Source organism: Spermophilus citellus, assembly GCF_964194105.1.
Source record: "Spermophilus citellus genome assembly, chromosome: 15".
NCBI classification, from domain to species: domain Eukaryota; kingdom Metazoa; phylum Chordata; class Mammalia; order Rodentia; family Sciuridae; genus Spermophilus; species Spermophilus citellus.
The window spans coordinates 26317702-26343007 of NC_138195.1; the positions used below are offsets into that span (position 1 = coordinate 26317702).

The 25306-nt window shown below is 32.5% G+C and overlaps 1 protein-coding gene across 2 annotated transcripts in view; it reads left to right on the plus strand.

Moving 5' to 3' along the window:
- The window catches only part of PTEN (phosphatase and tensin homolog), an 87210-nt gene that overhangs the window by 54641 nt on the left and 7263 nt on the right, over window positions 1-25306 (plus strand). The window contains exons 4-7 of one of the 2 annotated variants that reach the window (XM_081267097.1): window positions 1868-2106; window positions 14806-14947; window positions 20248-20414; window positions 23193-23417. In XM_081267097.1, the coding sequence (XP_081123223.1) occupies window positions 1868-2106; window positions 14806-14947; window positions 20248-20414; window positions 23193-23417 (773 nt within the window). The remainder of the gene's footprint in view (window positions 1-1867; window positions 2107-14805; window positions 14948-20247; window positions 20415-23192; window positions 23418-25306) is intronic. The other variant, XM_081267098.1, reaches the window with a different exon arrangement.

Sequence of the window (25306 nt, forward strand, 5' to 3'; positions counted from 1 at the left end):
CTGAATTTTGTTCCAGGCATAGGTAAATTCTGTCTCAGAGCCAACAGAAATTTCCACTTTATTTGTAGAATCTCTTAAACCATGAGAGAACTAGAGAGTTTGAGAAGCTTGCAGATGTAAGCCTCAGATAGGCATATTTGCCATTGATCCCTCCTGAAAATCTAGAGTGGATTTTTAAATAGATGGTCTGAGAATTCTGAAGCATTAATTACCAACAGTCAGTTTAATTTCACTAAAAATGGTTTTGTATGTGTGTGTGTAGGAAGGTAGGTAGGTAGAGTTAGGTTTTTGCTTACTAGACAAAGCATGCCATTGGTTGAGGTTTCTTGTTCTCTCTCTCTCTCTCTCTCTCTCTCTCTCTCTCTCTCTCTCTCTCTCTCTCTTTGGTACCAGGGATTGAACCCATGGGCACTTGATCTCTGAGCCACATCCTCAGGCCCTTTTATTCTTCAGTTTGAGACAGGGTCTTCTTCCTAAGTTGTTCAGGGCCTTACTAAGGTGCTGAGGCTGGCTTTGAACTTGTGATCCTCCTGGCTTAGCTTCCTGAGTCATTGGATTACAGGAGTGTACTACCATGTCTGGCAAGGTTTATCTCTAAAGAGATATTTAACAGATTTTCCTGAATGTTTTTGTGTGCCATTTAGGAAATGAAGATGAAATAATGGTCTAGTTATGCAAATGACTATGTGAAAACTGTCCCACTAACTGTATGTAACAGTAGTCATTATCTATCAGAAGAGCTTTCCTGTCATACCAAAGGATTTAATTGATTGTAGTCTCTACTATGTTATGATGACTTGAAGATTCAAGACATAGTGTTCACATATTTAGATGACATAGAATAATTAGTACGTTGGTGTCAGGATGTTTAAGGATCTTCTTAATAGATTGAAACCAATGCATATACTAAATGATAAAAATTTAATAGTGATATATCTAAAGTCCTGTTTCTAGGCAGATTTTAAAAAACCTCAACTCTAACTTAGGGAACAGAGAAGTCTTGGATTTTTAATAATTTATGTGAAAAAATCTGAAACTTCATTTTATAACTTTACTACAATTGTAATCTTTTGTAAGTAATTTTTTTTCAGTTTCTTTTGTAAATGCTTTTCGAGTCATGTATAGATAACACTAAGATTTGTAAAACCATCTCTCTCTCTTTTTCTTTTCCTTTGGCACTGGGGATTGAACCCAGAATCACATTACTACTGAGGCACATCCCTAGCCTTTTTATTTTTTATTTTTTGAGACAGAGTCTCACTAAATAGCTTAGGGCCTTGCTAAGTTGCTGAGGTGGGCTTCAAACTTGCCATCCTCCTGCTTCAGTTTCATTTATTTATTTATCTATATTTATATATGACAGTGGAATGCATTATAATTCTTATTACACATATAGAGCACATTTTTTTCCCACAGCATTTTTATTTTATGAAGTTAAAATATAGTCCTTTCCACAGTTGATTCTATTGGTAATCTATACTTTCTTTGAAATATTTTTTGTCATGATGCAGTATTATAAATATTGTTATTCATTTTTTTTTTTTGTTAGAAAATGCATTTAGAGACCCAGGTGACATTTCATTTTGGATTCAGGTATACTTCTGGTGTATTGTGACCTCTGCTCCCAGTCTTACAGCAATTTCCTCCTTCATGAAGTGAGAAACATAATGCTTGGGTACTTTTAGAAGTTAGCAGTAGAATATTCTCTCTTCAAAAATCAGAAAGTTAATGAGCAATAAGGAATTTGTATTTAGTTTTTCTTTCAAACACTTACGTTTATAATGCAACATTTCTAAAGTTTACCTACTTTTAATTAAAAATTCAGGAGAGATTTTTTTCTTACTCTGAGGTTATCTTTTTACCACAGTTGCACAGTATCCTTTTGAAGACCATAACCCACCACAGCTAGAACTTATCAAACCCTTTTGTGAAGATCTTGACCAATGGCTAAGTGAAGATGACAATCATGTTGCAGCAATTCACTGTAAAGCTGGAAAGGGACGGACTGGTGTAATGATTTGTGCATATTTATTACATCGGGGCAAATTTTTAAAGGCACAAGAGGCCCTAGATTTCTATGGGGAAGTAAGGACCAGAGACAAAAAGGTAAGTTTTATATTCTCTTCTTCCTTTCTTCTTCTAGATCCAAGAATTTATTGCAAGACAGACTTTTTTCTTTTTCTTTTTTTCCCCTTCACCTTTCTTGAGATATAATGTGATATTTTGATACATGTATGTATTGTGAAATGATTACTACAATTAGTCTACTCATCATATCACCTCATATAATTATTGTTTTCTCCCTATTGTGGGGAGAGCATTTGAGATATACTTTTGTAGCGATTTCTTTTCTTTCTTTCTTTCTTTCTTTTTTTTTTTTTTTTTTTTGGTACTGGGGATTGAACCCAGGGGTGCCTAACCACTGAGCCATATCTCTAGCCATGTGGCCCCACCACCCACATATATTTTATTTTGAGACAGGGTCTTGCTGAGTTGCTTGAAATCATGATCCTCTTTACTTCAGCCTTCCGAGCTGCTAGGATTTCTCTTAGCAATTTTCAAGTTTGTAGTACATTATTATTAACTGTAGTCATCATGCTGTTTTTTTAGTCTCCAGGTCTTATTAATCTAGCCTAATCGAAACTTTGTATAGTTTGAGTAATATCCCCCTATTCCCATCTACTCCCATCCTCTAGAAAAGAGATTTTAAAAAGATAGTTGTTAATGCCTAATTTCTTTCAAAAATTTTAATCAAGTACTGCCCCAACTTCTGTATGAACAGGTATCTAATTCATTTAATTTTTCAGATCATGCTGCTGTTTTTATATCATGATAGCAAATCTTACCCATTAACTTTATTACATATTGGGTCTTACAAAAATCCTTATAAAATAGCATTTTAAAAACAGCATATTGCTGGCCATGGTGTACATGCCTACAATCACAAACTTGGGAGGCTGTGGCAGGGGCATCACAAATTTGAGTCCAGCCTTAGCAATTTAGCAAGGCCCTAAGGAACTTTCCTTATCTCACAAGAAAAAATAAAATAGGCTGGAAGTGTAGCTCAGTGGTGAAGCATCCCTGGGTTAAATCCCCAGTATACAAAAAACAGACAAACCAATCAAAAACACCCCTGCATATCAATCAAAAGTAAGCTTACTGTCGCTGAAGCTTGCTTGAGAATAAAATGTTTTGGGATAATTACCTGAATATGATTATTACCTAATAAAGTGTGATCATTTATAATAAAATTCATTCTTTCATGTGAATAATTATAAAATGGAGTTACAATTAATCTGATTCTTCAGTCTTTTAGAAAACTAAAGACCTTAAAAATCAGCAACGAATTTAACTTAGTGCATTTGAGGGCAAAAAGCAAACTCTTGAAAGGTTTTTACAATGATTTTTCAAAGGGTCAATTTCTTTGGATGGTAAGTATAATAAAACATATTACCTTTTTAATATCCTTTGTATTAAAAAGAGTTTTTGTGCGTTTCTTTAAGTAGAACAAAACCCAAACCTCTCCAGATGGAGAAAACTCATTTAGGGAGAGAGACATTAATCAAAAATTTGTTGTAGTTTTAATAATTTTATAACTAGGCAGATTCTTCTCCAGGATAAGTCAATTTCTTCTTCATTCATCTTCAAAACAAATAGAGGTTATCATATTCATCATTTTAAGCTGAGTAGTTGTATCAGTTTCTTTTTCACCTCTTGTTTTTTAACCATTTGTTTGTCTTTGTGACTTTCTGAGTTATATGTAAGGACGTCAAAGTACCATTTATTGGAAATAGTTCACAAAATTGGGTATTAAAAGTCGGGTAAAAAAATTTTGTTTTGGTAAAGTATAAAAGTTGTGTGATGAGCAGAACGCTAGATTTAGTAAGCTAGGAGCTTAAAAAAAAAACCTGTTCATGTTATATAGCTTTAAAAAATCTGATGAAAGCCAGACATGACAAACACCTGTAATCCCAGCGGCTTGGGAGGCTGAGGAAGGAAGATCTTGAATTCATAGCCAGCCTCATTTTAGCAACTCAATGAGACACTATCTCTCAATAAAATACAAAAAATGCTGGGGATGTAACTCAGTTGTTAAGTGCCCCTGAATTTAATCCCTGGTACCAAATCTGATGAAAGTTTTAAGTGTTTTCCCATTAAACATAGGCATGGATACATAAAAAAATTTACTTATGGTTTTTAATTGCACTGAAACTTATTTAAGAACATAGATCATAAAAGAAACCTTCAATTTATTTATGAGTTTTTTTTCCATACAAATATCAGTGGCCACAGTATATGAGAATGATGAATAAATCAAAGTGGTATAAATTAACCAAAATTAAACTTTAGTTTTCTTAGTAGTAAATTTTAAGGAATGGGCTAATGTTATTTAACTTTTTAAAGTAAAAAGTAAAAACTGTGCCATTTTGTTTGACTTTGCAACTTACCTGCCATCTTTGATATCCATTCAATTTCGACTTAGGCTTTTCAGCACTTGTTTTCACCAAAAGCAATCTCACAAATAAAAGAACCAAATGGAAAATGTAGATTCCTTTGCCCAATGAAAGTAAGCTTGTGTCAAGAAATAAGAGTATGTCAAGACTCTTAGATAAATTCATGCTGCATCATTTTCCTTGCCTTCAAGTTAATGAAATAATTTTTTGGCAGTATCTGCATCATTAGTGCTGTGTTATGACGGAAAGCATTATGATTTCACATTTCAGTTTTAAAGTTGAAGAGTTAAACTCTTTAAAAGAGTTTGAGAACGTCTTGATTTAAAGTCTTGGCTTTTATGAATTTAGCAACTTTTACAACAGATTTTTTCATGACAGTTCTTGCATAGGCTATGATTCAAAGCTTGGCACTTACAAAGCAGTAGAGTACTTTCACAACAACAGATAAGGTTTCTTTCAGGATTAATGTGAGTCTTGCCTCTCTGAAGCACATGGATGAATAAAGCAGTGAGTGACGATGGCATGGAGAGCTTCTGTCTTCGCTAGTGCAGCAAAAGCAGATGCGCTGCCTGACATTGAGGTGTACTGTTTTTTACGGAATACTGAGGTTTCTTCTTGGCAAAGAAACTTCGCCATTTTGAAAATGTTATCAATGTTTCCCAAAATTTTCAAAAATAACTCTTAAGATAGGCATCATTCATTGATTGTGTGACCATGTATGTATTTGATGAAAACTACTAGCTGGGCGCACTAAGAAGTCATATTGCTGAAGGGAGGTGGAATTTCCAGTCATTTCATGACCTGTTTTATAGTCTCAGAAAAAAAAAAAAAGTCAGTGATAGAGGTTTTGACATCTCATTGTGATACAAATGAATATCATGTCCTATGCGTTTTATTGGGTGAATCAGTCAGCCTGTAGTAGATTGAATTGTGTCTCCCTTCATGAAATAAAAATATGTCCACCTGGAAAAAAATTCTAGAGGTTTTGAAACATTTTTCTGCTACAAACGTGCTTGACTCTTTCTGAGATGTTTGCTTTCATCATGTTCAACTGTGTGGCTTTTTGTTAGTTTGACATTAACCAGTAGCCTGGTAGGTTGCTTTATTCAAGATTTTGAGTTGGGTCAAACAAGAGTTTTGTAATGGTCTGGGCTTTTCTAAGTTGTGCTCTCAAATGTACTGTCGTCTTCTCCCTGTTTCCTTCCTCTTAAGCACACCTTCCCTTCCATATGTGCATATATACTCTGTCTGATAATAAGTGCTTCTTCTGAATAGTTGGCTATAGGCTGCTGATGGTGATAATTTGCCATGTAAGAAGCATTTGGGATAATCTGTCTCATCATGTTCAAGATAAAGGTAAAATCTAAGGATGCTCAAACTTTCTCTGTGTCTATCCAGTTCAAGTTAAATCCAAGAGAAATTTTCATAATCAAAAAGTGAAGACATATTTAATTTGTCAGATCATATTTAGTCATCACAATCTGGTAACATTGTCAGTTCTGTTTCTCTCTAGAGGTGAGGAAGGGGTGTTTAATGAAATGGCAAGAAGCCCCATGGAATATTGTGAGATAGGGCCAGAGTAAAAAGATTGCTAGAGAAGTATTTATGAAAATAAAACATAAATCCTACAGTGTCATGTGATAAAAAGTAGTAATATAGAACTACTCTCTCTTGGCATCTCCCCCAAGTGAATGTGATGGGCTAGTAGGAAGTAGAAAATGTAGATCTATGCGAACTGCCAGGAATGTATTTGATAAAATTGTCAAGTTTATTTGTTACAAGGTATTAAAAGCACAGTTAAGTGGTTTTAGCTAAGTTGATCACTTTAGCTAAGTTGATCACTTTTAGTGTCAGAATAAAATGAATCATCGAGATTTACTGTTCTTAGCTCATGCTTAGTTCATATACCTAGACCATGTTTTGGATGAATTATTCACAGGTCCTGAAGAAATGTATTCCTACCTTTTATCCCTGTGTGTATATTAAAAGGCAAAAAATAAATTTGTGAGCAGATGATGTTGACTAAATTGTGTTTTACTTAATGTTTGCATTTACATTTTAGTTTGAAACAGCATTAGAAAACTAGGAATAATGGATAAAACTCTTAAGATTATTGGGTTCCCCACCCCCTCTAAAGTTTCTTATTTTATAGATGATAAAATGGGTCTAGAAAGGTAAAATATTGTCATCAGTATTATCTATATGTCAATGACTACATTGAGAGTAAAAGTTGAGTCCCTTGCTGCATTGTTAAATTTCTTTCTACATTATCAAGTTCACAAATATTTGAACTAAAAAAGAATTTTGAGATTCTTCAGAATAATTTATATAGACTCCTGAAAGTTTAGATAATACTGATGAAATAAGTCTATTTTGAAGGTTCCTTGTTTTATATTCTTATTTTTTAAATGTTATTTATTTATTTATTTGTTTGTTTGTTTATTTATTTATTTAGGGGAGCATACTGGGGACAGAACTCAGGGGCACTTGGCCACTGAACTACATCTCCAGTCCTATTTTGTATTTTATTTAGAGACAGGGTCTCATAGAGTTGCTTAGCGCCTTGCAATTGCTGAGGCTGGCTTTAAACTCTTGATTCTCCTGTCTCAGCCTCCTGAGCCGCTGGGATTACAGGTGTGCACCACCATGCCTGGCTTAAATGTTTATTTTTAAAAAAATATTTTTTAGTTGTAGGTGGATACAATACCTTTTTATTTTATTTATTTATTATTATGTGGTGCTGAGGATTGAACCCAGCTAGGTGAGCGCCCTATCACTGAGCCACAACCTTAGCCTCCTTGGTTTATATTCTTTACAGATGCTAGAACATTTAAAGACCCCTGATTTAAGGAGAAAGAGAACAAGTTGAGGGTATTGGTCTTGTAAACTTAAGGCTGTACACTTTCTCAAAATCTCTTCAATTTAGTTGTCTTAAAGCTTTCAGTGATGTCACTTGTGTGATGGTTAGAGTTCTAGTGAAATTATATATGTATGTATATATATGTAACGTACACAACAACATATGTATATTATATATATACATAAGTATATGTGTGTATATGTGTGTAGTTTGTTTATATATATTTATATTTTATATACACACGTATATGGGGGATTGCTGGGAATTGAACCCAGGATGCTTTACCACTAAGCTAAATCCTCAGCCCTTTTTCTTCCTCTCTCCCTCCCTCTTTCTCCTCCTCCTTTTTCTTCTTCCTCCTCTTTTTTTTTTTTTTTTTTTTTTTTTTGGTACCAGGGATTGAACCCAGTGTCCTTAACCACTGAGCCATAACCCCAACCCTTTTTAAATATCTTTTATTTAGAGTCAGGGTCTTGCTGAGTTGCTTAGGGCCTTGCTAAGTTGCTGAGACTGATTTTGAATTCTCTATCCTCCTGCCTCAGCCTCCTGAGCCACTGGGATTAGAGGCTGGATTACAGGCATGTACCACCATGCCTGGTTTATTCTTTGAGGCTGGATCTCCCTAAATTGCTTAGAGCCTTGTTAAATTGCTGAAGTTAGCTTTGAACTTGACATCCTCCTGCTTCAGCCTCCTGAGTCTCTGGAATTATAGGAGTGTGCCACAATACACAGATAATCATAAATATGATTATCTAAAGTAATTTTCTTCTTAAAACATCTGATAATATTTCCTTTTAAGTTGAGCTTGTGCATTCACATCTTTTTTAAACTGTGAACCACTATTACAGGAGATGAATATATGTTATCTATTTTACAGTTTGTATAGAATTAATTTCATTAAAACTGTCTTAAATGTTATTTTACTTATATCCTTAATTATAGAGAAACATAAGAAGCTGAAGAAAGTTGTGTTCTTGTGACATTCGTATGGGAGCAGAATCTTTTTTCAATTTGTTTTGAAGAGAAAGGAGGTAGTTTTCATGAAAATTGGTAGACTTTGCAGAGACTCTCAAAATATTCTGACCTATTACAATCTAACCCAGTTATGACATATCTGCAGCATGCAGTGATGTAAATTACATGGCAGGGTCTTGGGTGCAAGCTGACCACAAAATGTAGCATTATATTAGGAGTGTCTAATTAGTACTTGAGACTGTGACTTGTTGCAGGGAAGTCAAGCAATTGATACCTTCTATAAAGAAAAAATTTCTGAGCGTGAGGTAACTGCTCAAGGGAAGGACGACCCCTTTTATTCAATATCTTTTAAGAATGAAGGTATGTTAGGCTTCCTTTGGGGTTATTCATTTGTATATTTGATATTTGACTATGAGTATGCTAAATTATCCAAAAGCAAGCCATTTATGTTTTTTCCCCTCCCCCTCTAAGAAAGCATGTTTCAGGGTTCCCATCTCTCCTGTGCCCAACACTGTGTGCATCTACACTTAATTTGTAGTATTATAAAAGATAAGTCCCATTTATTGTCAACTATGAAAAAAGAGTTAAAGCATGTTAAGAATGCTGGTAAGTATATAGTTTGGAATGATTCCTAAAATTTCCAACTTCAAAGAGGTTAATTTCCATTTTATGACAAACCTACATAGAATCACTGCTATTTTCTTCTTTTCCCTTACCACCCTCTCCCACTTCCAGAATAGTGGCAAGTAAGCATTAATATTTATTTTCTTTCATTAAACTTCTTTTGGGAGGGAATCGGGCAGCTTTCATTTTCTTTGTTTCCAAATCAGTTATTAAGAGAAAAAGTTCCTATATATCATGAACTCTGTACATGAGTTCATCGATCCTACCTTTAATGAAAATTTAAAGAAGAAATTTTTTAGTTTTCCTGGGGGATGAATTTTTATGACTTAATATCATAATCAAGTTACTTTTTTCTAATTGGTTTACTAAATTTTCCTATATTGTAACCTAATGAACTTTTTGTATTTCTTCATTTGAAACACATAAGGTATATTGTTTTTTAAAAACTCCTAATGTGATATTATTTTTTTAAAGATATTTATTTTTTAGTTGTAGTTGGACACTATATATTTATTTTATTTATTTTTATGTGATGCTGAGGATCGAATCCAGGGCCCTGTATGTGTGAGGTGAGCCATGTACCTCTGAGCCACAGCGCCACCCCCTAATGTAACATTCTTATTTTTCCTAACATTAATTCTGCTGGGCTAAACTGTGTTCCTGTGATACATGCTATTTAAATCTGTTATCCATTCTGTAGATTCAGGGAACCATAGAATTTTTATACCTTGAAGGATCTGATTATTTAATTAAAAACTATTCTAATATAAATAATAAACAGATCTGCAGAGTAGTCTGCCCTTAGTCATAATCTTTTTATCAAATAACTCAAAACTATATCTCTTAGTTAACCTCAAACCCAGTGTTCTTTCTGTTGTCTAATTTTTTTCCTAAGTTATTTCTATCGCAAAAGTAGAAACTGAAACTTAAAAAAGAAAAAAATAGTTACCTTACACTGTATGAGGACTTTTTCAGTTTCAACTTGCAGAAACCCAACTCTCCAAGTAAGCTTAAACAAAAGAAGACATTTATTAATTTATATAACTTAAAAGCTTTGGCCTAGATCTATATGCTAAACAGTTATCAGGAGTCTCTTTCCCTTCCTTGCTCCCTCCTCTTCTTTCTTCTGTATATACTTCATACTTTCATATAGGCTCTCTCTGTAAGTAATGGCAAGGTATTGTTCCTTGTAGCTTTAGGCTTGCATTCTAACTACTTCGTCAACTGCAACAGGAAGAGACTACAACTTGAGCGAAAATTTCTCAGTTAAGTTATGATTTTCCTGGACTGTGCATGTGCCCATTTCTGAACCAAATATTCTGACCAGAAAATGGAATTCTCTGATTAGGACAAGTATCTGAAGGTTAAGAAAAAAATTCAGCATCCCTAAACTACAGGGAGAATGATAACTTCCCAAAAAGCAGGAAGAAAAGATGCTGGGCAGAGATGTCTGCTTCACAGTTAATTGTGAAGGATTCTGTGGATAATGCAACACTATTTTAATATGGAACTCATAATTACTTTCATAGAACTGGAGCATAATAATGCTCTAAACTTTGAAGATTCTTCATAGATGTGAAAAATAAGAGCTTAACGAGGGTATGACCTCATTCAAATCACATAGTTAATACACCTGCTGTTCGTAAGTAAGGACTCCTGAGTAAGAGATTCAAACTCATTCACATTTAGGTTCAAATCCTGGTTTTGAGTGAGGTAATTACATGCAGTTAGACTGTTTTCTTATCCTTAAAATAGAGGTGATAACATCTTGTTGAGTTAGAGTTAGGAGTATATGTAGAATATTGGCAAATAATAACAGTACTGTTACATGTTGTCATTACAATAACAGCCATTTCTAAATCCATATAATAATTTTATTGTGATCATTCTGAAATACAGCTTTGTAGGCTTCAAGCAAACACTGATATGTTGAAACATCTACATTATTTCTAAGTGCCAGAAAAGTACTGAAGTAGAAACTCACTTTGAGGGACGGACACTAGAATTAAATCCCGGGGTGCTTTATCACTGATTTAGTTTTTATCTTGAGACAACTCTTGCTTAGTTGTTTAGGGCATTGTTAAGTTGCTGAGATTGGCATTGAACTTGTGATCCTCCTGCCTCCACTTCCTGAGTTGCTGGGATTACAGGCATGTACCACCATGCTTGGCTAGAAAATCACTCTTTGAACTTGAGTCAGATTGTGAATTTATCTTAGGGAAGGTGATCTGAGAGTATTGACACATAGAATATGAACAAATATTACACATCGTGTGTTGTGGTATTAAGGTGATAGTCTAGTCTGACAGTATTGTGGCAGTATTTATAGATTTAAAAGGTGTGTAATCTATGCTTTAAAGTCTCTTTCCTAAGAGTAATCACATAAAAGAGATTTACATAAAATAAGGCTTAAAAATAAATGGTTGATTAAAGACAAATCAGAAAATGTAAGTCTCAAAAGAGGATGATGATATCTCAGTATCTGAGTAGATTTTAAAGCAAAAAGTGTGTAATTGGATCAATCATGTCATTTTATATTAACACAGGATATACTCCACATATTAGCAATTATGAACTTAATGGGTGCTATACTAACATTAAAATGTATCAAGCAAAAGGTGAATGAAATGGAAAAATTATTAAAAAATTAATGACAGCAGAAGCCTTTAATATACTTCAAGAAGGCACACAATAAGATATGTGGGTGGTTTGAATAATGTGATAAAATTAGCCCAAAGAATGTATTTATTTTTCTGTCATCCACTAAATAGTTACCAAGGTTAATAATTCATTAGTCCATCTGCAAGAAACAAAAAACAAAACTCCCAAATAGAAATTATACAAGCCCCATTTCTTGATTATAATTTAGTTTTTTTTTTTTAAGTTTAGTTGAAGTTTATATGGAAATTTAAAACCATGTTCTTAAACAATTTTTGAGTCAGTGAGGAAACTCAGATTCATTTTAGAGGTTTTAAGATTAATAACAAGAATTAACAAAGATAATATAATGAATTGGGAAACAGTAAACCATTTGAACTAATAAATCTAAACACTGACAATATGAAAATGCCAATAAAATCATTGTATCTCTCTTAAAGCCAATCAAGGGAAGACAGAAAAGAAACATAAGCTTTTTAAGTATTAAAAAGGAGGTAGAATTATAGTGTGGAGGTGACATTAGAAAGGTTTCTCATGTTAGGAAATATGTAAAACTCAATAGGTGACTGCCTCCTTACTGTTACATCTTAATCTGAGAAAAGATTTTTTTTTTTTTTTAGAAAGAGCAAACCAGAAAGTACAATTTAGGAGAAATCAAATAGTTTGACCAAAAGTAGGAGTAATTGTTGGCACAAGAGAATTGTGAGAGGTGAAAGTGGAAAAAGAGGTTGGGGCTCTATATTTATGTGATTGAATTATACTATGTGATAAGTCCTTGTTTGGGTGGACACCAAGATACCATTTAATGTGAATTAATTTAATTTGAATTAATCAGCAATGTGATTATCTTATACTTTTATAAAATTAGTTCAATAGTGGTATGAAAGATAAATTGACCTCCTTTCTTCTGCCTAGACCTTTGCCATATTGCTGAGGTTCCTTAACTTCTCTATAACTCTGTGTATATCACTACTGACTCTGAGCTTTGTTTCCTTCCATAGCAGAAAGAACTATAGGGATTAAATGGATGTTATGAAGTTTATAATTTAGATTCAGCTGGTATTCACACGTAAATTATTCGCTCAGTGATGACAACTAGTAAATTCATATATTCTTCACATGTTTGCCTACCTCCTTTTGTTAAGGATTAACTGAATCTTGAAACACCTACATTATAGATGTACAGTCACTTGCCACTTGAGAAAACTTTAAAGCTCTGAAAACCTTTTATTATCGCATATAAACCTGTGCCAAAGATGGAGATAAAGAAAAAAATATCTACCATCCATTAAGTCCCAACAAATGATAACTTTACAACTTGGTTTCTTATAGACTTGTACTGACTTTTTTTTACATTTATTTAATTTTTTGGCTAGATAATAAATTCACATGGTTCAAAAAAGTATCATTCCCATCTATATTCCATCTGTTATTTTCTCTGAGTTTATTTTGATAAACATGAATGACAGGGGCTGGGATTATAGCTCAGTGGTGTGAGGCACTGGGTTCAATCCTCAGCACTACATAAAAATTAAGATATTGTGTTCATCTATAACTAAAAAGATATTTTAAAAAATGAATGACAAGTTGTTTAATGAAGTTGCATAAAATAATGTATTGATAAACCATCTGGAGCCTAAACATTTTTAAGTGCTAAGGACACTTTTTTACTGTTAATTTTTTTAACACTTCTTCAAAATAGTGCTACTTTACTACTGTTCCTGTAAGAATACATACAAATAAAATTCCAGCTATCCCAGAACTATATCTTAACACAGGTAGACTTTATTAAACTTTAAGACTGTTAACTATATATCATTTGTAGTTTTTAGCTTGCTTTTGTTTAACTGCTTTGGTGTTTATTCTTCACAAAAATCCTGTTACGAAGGAAGGGTACACGATATTGTCCTCAGTTTCCTGAGGAAACAAATTGGGGTTTGTGTTTTGACTATGAGCATTCAAATAGAAGTCTTCTGACTATAAAATGTTTGTTCTTTACTGTGACCAAAATCATAAATCACTTGTTCTGATTTCAAATGGTTTATATCCATTTTTCAACTGTGTGTGTATGTGTGTTTATAATAAAATGCTAACCTTTAAAAAAAACACTGATTCTATTATAGTAAGTATCTTCTTAAAAAGTACTGATTGTATTATACTAGTGTGACATTCAGCATGTGTGTTTTTAAATTCACAAAAATGTGCTTTATATTTTTCATTGAAAAAGGGATATTTGTGTACAGAATTTTTAACACATTGGGGAAGTTTAGGTGCTAATGATAACTTAAAAGAAATACTATGAGAATTTTTAAATACTTTAAAGAATGATTTTTCAATAAGTTTCTTCTAACTATTATACTTAATGTTGTTTATTATTTTCCTTATATTTCTAAGTTGAATTTTTCTTAAGTCACATTTGTAGTAAAAAAAACCTTAGATAAGGACTTTAATACCTCATTTATTCAGCTTCATTAGTGAACATATTATTGCATACATCAATTTTTTTAGAAATTCAGGTTCTCCTTTTAAATATGTTAATTATATTTAAAGCATTTTTAATACTTGGTATTTTCTAAAACATTTTATACTCTCCTTGCTTCTCCAACAAAGAGATGTATGGGACAGAGACATCTTTAAGTAACTTTGTTAGTGGACTATTGGATTCGTTTATGTAAACTGAATACTCCTATTTTTTTTCCTGCTCTAAAGCCAATGTTTCTTTTTCCTACTGCTTTGTCTGCCTCTTAAAAGGCAGTTTGCATTATCTAATCTGCTGATTCTGATATACTTTTGCTTGGAAAAATTTGTGAGGAATTGTGTATTTAATAAGAGTCCATAAATTCTTGTGGGATATATTGGTATAAAGAACAAAGCTATAATGCTGAGAGGGCTTTGACAATTATTTTTGGATATGCAGTGACCTTTGCTAATTGGATCAGGGTCAGAGCATATTTGTGAGTTTTGAATAAATGAGGTGTTATTGTATTTGAAGGAAGTAAAGTTATTCAGATATTTTTCTTTGTATTGATGTTGTTCTGATTTACTCTGTTATTGAACTGGATTTAAGTATTAATTATTTAAGGTCAATTTTTTTATATGTATATGTTTTCCAATGGGTACAACCCAGTTACCATAGCAACTTAGTAGAAAAACTATAATGGAACTTTCCATTTGAATTTGGCTTTTCTCTTTCTTTTTTTCTCTGTTTCTCTATTTTTTTTTTCTATCCACCAGGGAGTAACTATTCCCAGTCAGAGGCGCTATGTGTATTATTATAGCTACCTGTTAAAGAATCATCTGGATTATAGACCAGTGGCACTGTTGTTTCACAAGATGATGTTTGAAACTATTCCAATGTTCAGTGGCGGAACTTGCAGTAAGTGCTCTAAATTCTCTCATCCTTTTATATTTTGGAATACTTTTCTTAACACATGCAAAAGTGTATATAAAAATCTAGAAAGAAATTTACCACATTGAAAATTTTATGCAAATGAGTTTATTTCTGAAGTATCCAAATTAATTGGCTCTGTTGTTCATCTCCTTGGACTGAGTAGCCAAGAACAGTGGGTTTTAATGTTTTTGAAGTCAAATTGTATTTTATTAAGGAAGTATTTTGTGTTACAACCACCAAATGGAGCTTAAATTCTGAGCAGATGACTGAAAAACCTATCTCATAGAGGTTCAACATAAGAGTGACAATGAGATTCATCAGTTTATGGTCTTGGGGCAGGGACTAGTTCTTTCATCTTAAGAATATTAGATATTTACATTTATGGTGACAGAACAATGAAAAGGAAAGGAAAGTGATAGGACTTGGCAACAAGCTCAAGTATAATGAGTAGGGGTGGGGTGGGGAAGACTGAGTCAGAGTATGTAAAGTGAGGAAGAAGACCTGGATTCAGATGTGAGTTCCAATCGTAGCTCAGTCATTAATGTACTATACAACCCTGGTCATACCATCTACCCTTCTTTGAGTTTTCTCATCAAATAAAATACAGAGATTTTAAAATCTGGAACTCCTAAATAAATACTAAGTATAAATAATGTCCTGATGTCTGCTTCTAGTTTATTTATCTTTTATCTTAACCTTTGTAAGCCTACCTCATCCATCCCTATCCTATTCTGCTTCTCTGCTATTCTTGGCTAGAGTTCTTAGCTAGACTGATGGGAAGCTTACTACCTGGATCAAGAGACTCGTAACGGTTTTTAATCCTGGAACTTAAATACAACCTGGAAGTGGTCAGTCATGTTTTCATGTTCAAAAATATATTTTATTAGTATTTAGAGGACAATTATGTGGTTTCTAGATAAGATACCACTTTATTATTTCTTTTAACAACTCTAATAATATTTCAGTGATATTTTGCAATGTTAGTGGTTTTAGCTTTTTTTTTTTTTTTTTTGGTGGTACCTGGGATTGAGACCAGGGGCATTTAACCACTGAGCTGTATCCACAGTCTTTTTAAAATATTTTATTCAGAGACAGGGTCTTGCTGTCTCTAAGTTGCTGAGTCTGGCTTTCAACTTGAGATCCCTTACCACAGTCTTCTGAGCTACTGGGACTACAGGTGTACGCTACTACACCTGGCTAGGTTTCTAGCTTTAAGCTTTGTTTCTTGAAAATATTTGTTTAAATTAAACATATTTTGTCCCTAAATTAATTTGTACCTAGAAAATTACTTCCTTATTTTTTTTCTTTTTTAATGTTTGACAAGTAGATGGGATTATCTACCAGATCTTTCCTGTTTAAGAGCAAGGCAACTTTATCAAAGATCACAGATAGGCTTCTTAAGAACTGCATTGATTTTTTTTTTTTTTTAATCTCAGTACAATTTTTAAAACTGTTGAGTGCGAGGCACTGGGGTGTTTGAGGTGATTAATGTAGGGACTTAGCAGAATCAGAGGAAATGAAAAGGAAGAAAATAAACTTCCTATAGGATAGATTTTAAGAGCCAAATGAAAGATTTTATGGAGATAATGAGAAAAAGAGAGAACATTCAGTTCAGTAATCATTAGTATAATTTTTTTACATTGACCTCTCTAGCAAATTTTTTTTAATTTCTACTTGGCCTGCCCATATTTAAACCCTCTCACAGCATTACATTTCTAGACTTAAAATTATTAACTACTGAAATATTTCTAAATTTTTTGTGATATTCTGGTTTCTTGTTTATATACTAATTTAATTCTGTGTATTAAAATACAGTTAATATCGTGTTAAATTGGAGGCTTTATTTATAAATTATTAATGTATTTTTCACAAAAAGAAAGTTTGGAAACTGTCAACACATTTTCATGAAAGAAGTTCTTCAGCCTGCGTGTGGGCAAACTTTTTTTTTTTTTTTTTTTTTTGGTCTCTCTCATTTTTTTAGTTACTGGTGCTTGAACTCAGGAGCACTTTACCAATGAGCTACATCCCCAGTCTTTTTTATTTTTTTTATTTTGAGACAGGCCTGTATAAGTTACTGAGACTAACCTCAAACTTGATATCCTCCTGTCTTAGCCTCCAGAGTTGCTGGGATTATATAGGTGTGTGCTACTGTGCCTGGCAGTTCACCAGCTCTTTATTGAATATTGGGGAAAGCATGTAGTTTAGGTTGGCATTAAATCTGAAGAAAGTATTGCAGGTAATAGGAAATAGCTTTGAACTAAAGCACATCAGAAGGAAGTGAACTGGATGAGAAGTGTAAAGAGCATAGAATAGGAATGGAATGTCTGAGTTAGAGAGTCTTGAAGGGGATTTCAGGCTTGGTTTGATAAATATAGTATTACAATAGTATGAGAGATTTAAACCATGTTTTTCGGACAGTTGTATAGATTGAAGAAGGCAAAAGTCTTATGCCAGATGTGCTAGAGTAAGCAAATGGGTGTTTATTTTTTTCTTTGCTTTTGATATACAAAGATTTTCATCAAAGTTTCAGTCCTGCTCATGTAGATGATTCACAGGAAGGAGAAGAAAGAAAAGTGAGTCTGAGATTAATTTTTGGTTTCAAACATGTTTTAAATCTGATGAAAGTGAATTTTTCACATGGAGATATTCAGTGACTACTGGGATTTAGGTTCAGATGGAGGCGAGAGATATCTGGTATTTTGGGATGCATAAAGATAAGACTTCTGAAACGTTTTCATGTAAATATGTTGTGGAGTTAGGAATAGGAAGACTTGGAGTAAAGCAAAGGATGAGGACTGAGATGATGAATGGCAACTTGGGTTCAGGAAGAAGAAGGGAATCAGTGAAGAAAGCTGGTGGTGAAAAGTAATCTGCAAAGTTGTCGGGGGTTAGCAACCATTTTCTTATTTTAATATTTTGAAATGAAGGGAAAGTTACTGTTTTATTTTCTAAAAGGGTTAAGAATGTTAATAAAGTTGGCCGATGTGGGTTTCTGTCTCTGCACATACACATATCTATACCTATAAATCTAGGAAATTTTAAATTTGATTTTTATTTACTCTAGGTATGGCTCTTATCATTTCCTTAGAACAGTCAGTCTCATCAAAGAATTAAAAGACCACACTAATGTTAGACTAATGATAAGTTAGGCTTTATCTAAAATGTGAAATTCATATTGTATTTTCCTTAATGATTTGAGGAAACTTACTAATTTTTGGTACTGAAATTGAACCCAGGGTACTTCACCTCTGAGCTACATCTTCAGCTCTTTAAGCATGTACCACTGTACCTGGCAAACTTATTAATTTTTGTTTTGTTTTGATATCTGAGATTGAACACAGGGTCACTCAACCACATACCCAGCCCTATTTTGTATATTATTTAGAGACAGGGTCTCACTGAGTTGCTTAGCACCTTGCTTTTTTTCATGATCCTCCTACCTCAGCCTCCCGAGCCGCTGGGATTACAGGAGTGCACCACTGCGTCCGACACCAACTTATTAATTTTTAGTAAAACATTTTAAGCCTAGCTTTTAGAGGATATTCTGCATAATGCCAATTTGTAATTAGCTTGTGAATTGTTTGTAACAATTCTCAAGTTCTTGAAAATGTGCATTTCAGATGTAGTTTCTTTGAAATCTGGATTATACTGTCAGTTTTCTTTTTCAGATCCTAAAATCAGTATTACCAGATTCTGAATTAGTAGGATTTAAATTAATAAGATTATAAAACATTTTCATCTTGACTAATTTATCACAGCTTTGAAGTCATAACTTGGTCTTTTGCTTTATTCAAGCTAGATTTCCCATGAAAATTTCAGTATCACATAAAGACTTGTAAAATGGTTCCCTGTACTTTGAACCTTAGTCAACGGAGTGGAATTTATTGACAGGTTATTGGTGTAGCATTTCCCCTTTTTGGGGTGACCTTTCCTCATGATATGTGTCTTAACAAATCCATGTTAGAATAACCCCATACACTTTTAGCAAACATTTATGAGTATTAATTAAATGGAAATTTCATTCAGCTTCCTTTGACTTTTTGCCTCATTTGCAGTCTTGGGTCACATTGATAAATCTGAAACTTTTTTTTTCCTTGAAGGATAATAGTGCCTTTTGAGGTGCTGAGGATTTTAACTGATATATACATATATATGTACACACATACACATACATACACATATACAACATTTATATATTTCTCATATGCTATATGCAAGCTCTTTTTTCTGTTTATTGTCTTGTCATGTTTCCTTTGAGACTTTATTATCTCCTAAGATTAATCAATGGACTTTAAAAAAAATTATTCAGTATACTACAAATAAATTATGCCTCAAATGAATTGGCAAGTTATTTAATTTGAAATTTTTAAAGTTGTAGAATCTTAACATTAATGAATCTTTCATTTCAGTCACTGAAGTTATTAGATATAAATGAACTTTTGAGTAGAATTTTAAAATAAAACAAAAATCTCTTCCACACTGTATCACCTTTTTAGTTAAATTGCTAACATAAAAGTAGGATGAATTTTGAGAAGTTATACTATACCAACTATTTAAAAACAGATACAGCCCAAAGTCAAAATGGTTATTAATTGTGTTTTGGAGGGAAGGGAGGTTTATGCTGCAATTTACACTTGAGATCATTTCTTAGCAGACATCTCAAATCATTTCCTCTTTCTCATGGTGGTGACTTTATATACTTTTAAAATGAAATGTGGGCTTAGAGGTTAAATAAAAAAAAGAATGATGGGTAATATTTTCATAAATACTAGGTCTTATGCTTGAGGAATTTATTATGACTTTGTTATAGGTTATATATTCTTTCCTCTTGCGAACATGTAATAATTTTTATTTTGTGATTTTTGGCACAGGCTAGAGCCTTCACAACACCAAAGGAAATGTTTTAAAAGTTACCATTTATGTAATTCACAAATATTCCAGAAAACTATTAAAATTAATTTTCTACTTTATATTAAGATTTTTAGCATAATTTAAAAGTCAAGTCTTGATGTTAATATATTGCTAGATATCTATTTTTGGGACTGGTTCATGAGACAGGAATTGACTGTCCTACCAGTGGAACCTTATTTTATAGATTCAAATCGTAGAAAACCATACCTTGATTATGTCATTGACTTCATTTATTTCCACTATTTCATTTTAGTCAGGATTACAGATGCGTAGTTACCATTTTGATTATATTGCTGATAATTGATCATTAAAATAGCTTTTGGCAGTTGAAGGCATTTCCTGTGAAGTAAAATAGTATGTATTTAACCATGCAGATCCTCAGTTTGTGGTCTGCCAGCTAAAGGTGAAGATATATTCCTCCAATTCAGGACCCACACGACGGGAAGACAAGTTCATGTACTTTGAGTTCCCTCAGCCATTGCCTGTGTGTGGTGACATCAAAGTAGAGTTCTTCCACAAACAGAACAAGATGCTAAAAAAGGTTTGCACTTTACTTTTTGGGGGGAAATTATCAAAATAGCCATACCTGTAAGAGTAGCCCTGGATCTTTTATTTAAAGCCAGACGTCATTCTATAAAGAGAGATTGATTAAAAGCTGTATTTTATTTTATGATGAACATTTAATTAACTGTGGTTAGCTTTCTTGAACATAGTTAAATATACAGATGCTTTACTTTCTTTTGGTGTCAATGGAACATCACAATGGTAAATAATCTTGTTAAAAGGAAAACTATATGACATTGTAACACGAAATTAATTTTTCTTAACTTGGTTTATGCAAAGAAGTTTTGTAAAAGTGTTAGATTGTGTACATACTCCCATTCAGTCACTTATAATCCCCTAAAGATGGTGAATTAACTGAAAAGAAATTAGCATGGGACCATAGGTTTAAAAAATGCTAGACTTATAGACAGCAATAAGATCTTTTCTGTGGTCTTGTGTACTGACACAAGCCACTTTTCCCCATTTTATGTTTCTTGAGAATTGGTTGCTTTATTTTTAGTTTTCCCAGATTCACTAAATATTTAGCCTTTTAACTAGGAGACAAATAGTTATGGAGAGGAAATAATAAGGAATGAAAAAAGTGGTATTTAAATATGCAGGTTTAGAAAGTGAGGTTTGTGTTTTACTAAGCTGTATTTAGAGAAGGCAAGAGCTCGATTATAAAATAAACTATCTTGGTTTAAAATATTAAGTGTGCACATTAAAAGTGAGCTTAAAGTGCAAAATTTTTAGGTAGTAATGGCAAAAAAGCACTGATTTTGTGTGGTGTTGCTGCCTCATTAATCATACTAGATATATAAACAGTACTATTTTTTAGACATGTCAGATTGATTTAGTTTTCTCAATTTTTAGTTTTTCTTTTGAAAGAAAATAAAAGGAAGTTTCATTTATTACTAAAAATTTTAACACTGTTCTGACTTATCAGAAATGTTATTTCCTTTATTCAGAATTCAAGTAGTTAGAAAAAAAATCACTGAATATTAAAGTTATATTTTTCACCAGAAATACATTTTTTACTCCTGTGTTTAAATAAAAATTAAATATATCTCAGTAGCTTTGAAATAATAATTTTTGGGAATCCAGAAAGTTTTAGCAAATGCTTCAAAATCAAGATAATTAGTAAGCTATGGGTTTTTGTGGGTTTTTTTTTTCCTCTCTTGTACTTTATAAGACTCTGACATACATAATACACATAAAATTTTATATTTTGCTCTTAAAAACACACACCTGCTTCACCATTTCTTTGTACTTGTAGGAAGGTGTTAATTTTAGTTCTTCTGTACTTCACACTTAGCACATAAAATCGAAGATTAAATATTTATATTTTTGTATGTCTTGGATTACTTTACATTAGTTTCAAATTCTACATGATTTTCCCTGTCTTATTTAACTGTCTGCTCTGATTTAAACAAAAAACAGTTTTAGTATAATCAGTACATATTAGAAATCCACATTTTTGGAAATTTAAATATTATTAATTAGCTTATTTTCTTCTAAGTAAAATATAATTCCTAACTTGTGACTTTGCTAAAATAATTGTAATTAACAAGTTTTTTTAAATATTTATTTTTTAGTTGTAGTTGGACACAATACCTTTATTTCACTTATTTATTTTTATGTGGTGCTGAGGATTGAACCCAGGGTCCCATATGTGCGAGCCGAGTGCTCTACCGCTAAGCCACAACCCCAGCCCTGTAATTAACAATTTTTAAAAGGACTTGTCATGTATAAGATTCTCTTGCTAGGTAGGTATATTATGAGTTAGAAAGAAACTTAAGATCCTTAAAGAGTCTTAGCATCTTCTTGAGGAAAAAAACAAAAATTTCAAGGTAAATTAAAATAGAAAGTTTATATGGCAGTGTGAGGCACCAGATAAGATGCCACAAGGCTTTACATCATTAACTGTCAAATGACCATACAAGCTTAACTTTTATATTGGTAACCTCCCCCACTCCCATTTTATTATGAAAGTTTTCAGGCATACATTTTCATAGAAGAAAATGGAGTCAGTTAGATTTAAATATTGATTTAGAAGTAAAAATGTATTTGCCATGCTTCATGAGGGAAGTACCTCACAAGAACTTTTATGAAAAATATCTGAGTTTTGTTTATACCTACAAATGCATAAACTCAAAAACATTTTTAACCCATTTTGTCCCATCATCCCAGATGCAGAATACCTATAAAAACTTGCATATATATTCTGTATTATATGTAATATAATAGAATTATATAATATATAGCAGACTTAGGTAATTATAATAGAATTATAATATATTAACTGATATTAGTTAACACATGTATAATTTCTAGATTGTGATTTCCAACTTATTTATTTATTTATTTTTGGGGTGGTGCTGGGGATTGAACCCAGGGCCTAGTGAGGCATGCACTCTACCAACTGAACTATATCCCCAGCCCCTGATTTCCAACTTATTTTAATGTACCTGTGTTGATGCAGAATTGAAAATTTGTGATTTAATGGGTTAAAGCTAGTATTGGACTAAAAAGGAATATTTTACTTATAATTTTAAGACAAAAATAAGTTATCTCTGATCTTATGAGATTATATTTTTGAACTAAAATTTTGAAAGAAAAATTCTCATAAATGTAAATGCAGCAGATAACCCACAGATTGTATTTACCTTTATTTGAAATATCGAATGTATATAGTTTAATTTGTTGACTTCTTGGGGCAAGTATTTACAGGTGACATTTAAAAAAAATTAGTAATTTGTTTCTTTTATTTTCATAGGATAAAATGTTTCATTTTTGGGTAAATACGTTCTTCATACCAGGACCAGAGGAAACCTCAGAAAGAGTAGAAAATGGAAGTCTATGTGATCAAGAAATCGATAGTATTTGCAGTATAGAACGTGCAGATAATGACAAGGAATATCTAGTTCTTACTTTAACAAAAAATGATCTTGACAAAGCAAATAAAGACAAGGCCAACCGATATTTTTCTCCAAATTTTAAGGTCAGTTAAAAGCATTGGGATGTATTGGTGAAGACATGCATGCATCCGTGTGTGTGTGTGTGTGTGTGTGTGTGTGTGTGTGTGTGTGTGTGTTTTGTCCTCTAGGGTAAAGAACTGAAGAACTTATCTTGACTCATTTTTAAACTAAATTATTCATTACTTAGAAGTATATCCCATCTGATTCAAATGTATGATATGTCAAGGTCATTGTACTGTCATGTGTAACCAATTAAAACAAATAAAAAAAAAGAAGTAGTGTTTATGTAGCAATAACCTACAAGTTTATAATGAAATACTATTATGCACACAGACTAAAAAAAGCTGCGTTTTTCCTTAGCATATTCTTTTTCATTGTTATTTGATGAAATCTGGGGTAGACGTGTAGAAGAAGAGTTAGGTGAGTGGGATATGAAGTAAGAATTGAGGAATAAAGAAATGAATAGAAGCTCAGGCATTTGGGAATGATTTTTAGATAATTTTTATTGGTGCATCGTAATTATATATAATAATGGGATTCATTGTGACATATTCATACATGCACATAATTTGGTCAATTTAGAAAATAAATTGTGTGGAATGTTTTCACCACTTCCACTCTTGTCTCCCCTTCAATTTATTTTCAAGTCTTCAGAGTGATCATAGGAATAGATTTGATTGTTTCACTATTATTAACATTTTTTTAAAGACCTTGTAGGTACTATAAAGACCCATATGATTTAGCACAGACCTACCTCCCATCTCAGTTCTAGCTACGTTCTCTGTTTGTTCCCCAAAATTTAGCCACACTGGTCTTGCTTCAGTTCTGCAGAATGCAACACTTCTGCCTCTACTGTTTACAGTTTTATTCTTTCTTCCTCTACCTCTCTTCCCTACCCTTTTCCCAGACCCTTATATGTCTCCTGACTTCTTATGTTTCCAGCTTTAATTTCAGTCTCATCTGCTCTGTAAAGCCCTTTCTGATTGTCCTCCCTTGTTATTCCCTTTTAAAAATTATTTCTATTTCCACATGTATGTCTTGCAATTGTTTGGCTTCATTTTATTTTTTGTCTATATGAGATAGGGGTGTATGTGGTTGGGTGTGCATGTATTTCTATTTATAGACAAGAATTCTTCAGATTAAGAAAATTGATATGTGAACATTGAATGGTTGTTTGCCATTTTCTTCCATTTCTTATTCTACTTTTTTTAATCTTTTAGCATATCTTGTTTTCTTTTATGTATTTTCCATTGTAACAAATCTAATAATAGCTTATAAACACATTACTAGTAATACTTAAAATGGAGAGGGAGATCTACATGTTCATAAGTGAAAAGAGATCTAACATTAAACACCTTTGGATCTTAAATTTGTGTTTAAAAGTTTCCTTTAGAATTCACAGGTTTCCATTTCCTTTCTTTTCTCTAAATCTGAATTTTCCTCAACGATTAGACTTTAAAATATCTTTCTACTTTTATTGTTTTCTCTTTTAACATTACCAAAAGTTTTATATTTGTGATTGCAAATAAAAACTATTTTAGTTGTCAGTGCATAGTTAACAATGTTATACATGGTAAGTGCTATGAAAAATAGAAACGGGAGTAATCTTGTCATTTTTTTTTAAACCTATGATAGCTAGAGAATGCCTGATCAAGTGAATGACATTTAAGTAGAGGCGTAAATGAGATGAGTGAGTTATACAAATATCTGGGAAAAAAGGGAAGTATAGATCAATGCAAAAGCCCTGAGATAGGAATAAGTTTAGTATATTTGAGTAACATTAGTCATTTTGACCAAAGGAAGTGGATGAGAAAACCCGTCCTAGGGTGGAGACATTATGTTTTCAGCATAAGAAATATATAATCTGAATTTTGTCTTTGAGTGGAAGCTAGGAAATCAGTTAAGAGGCTGT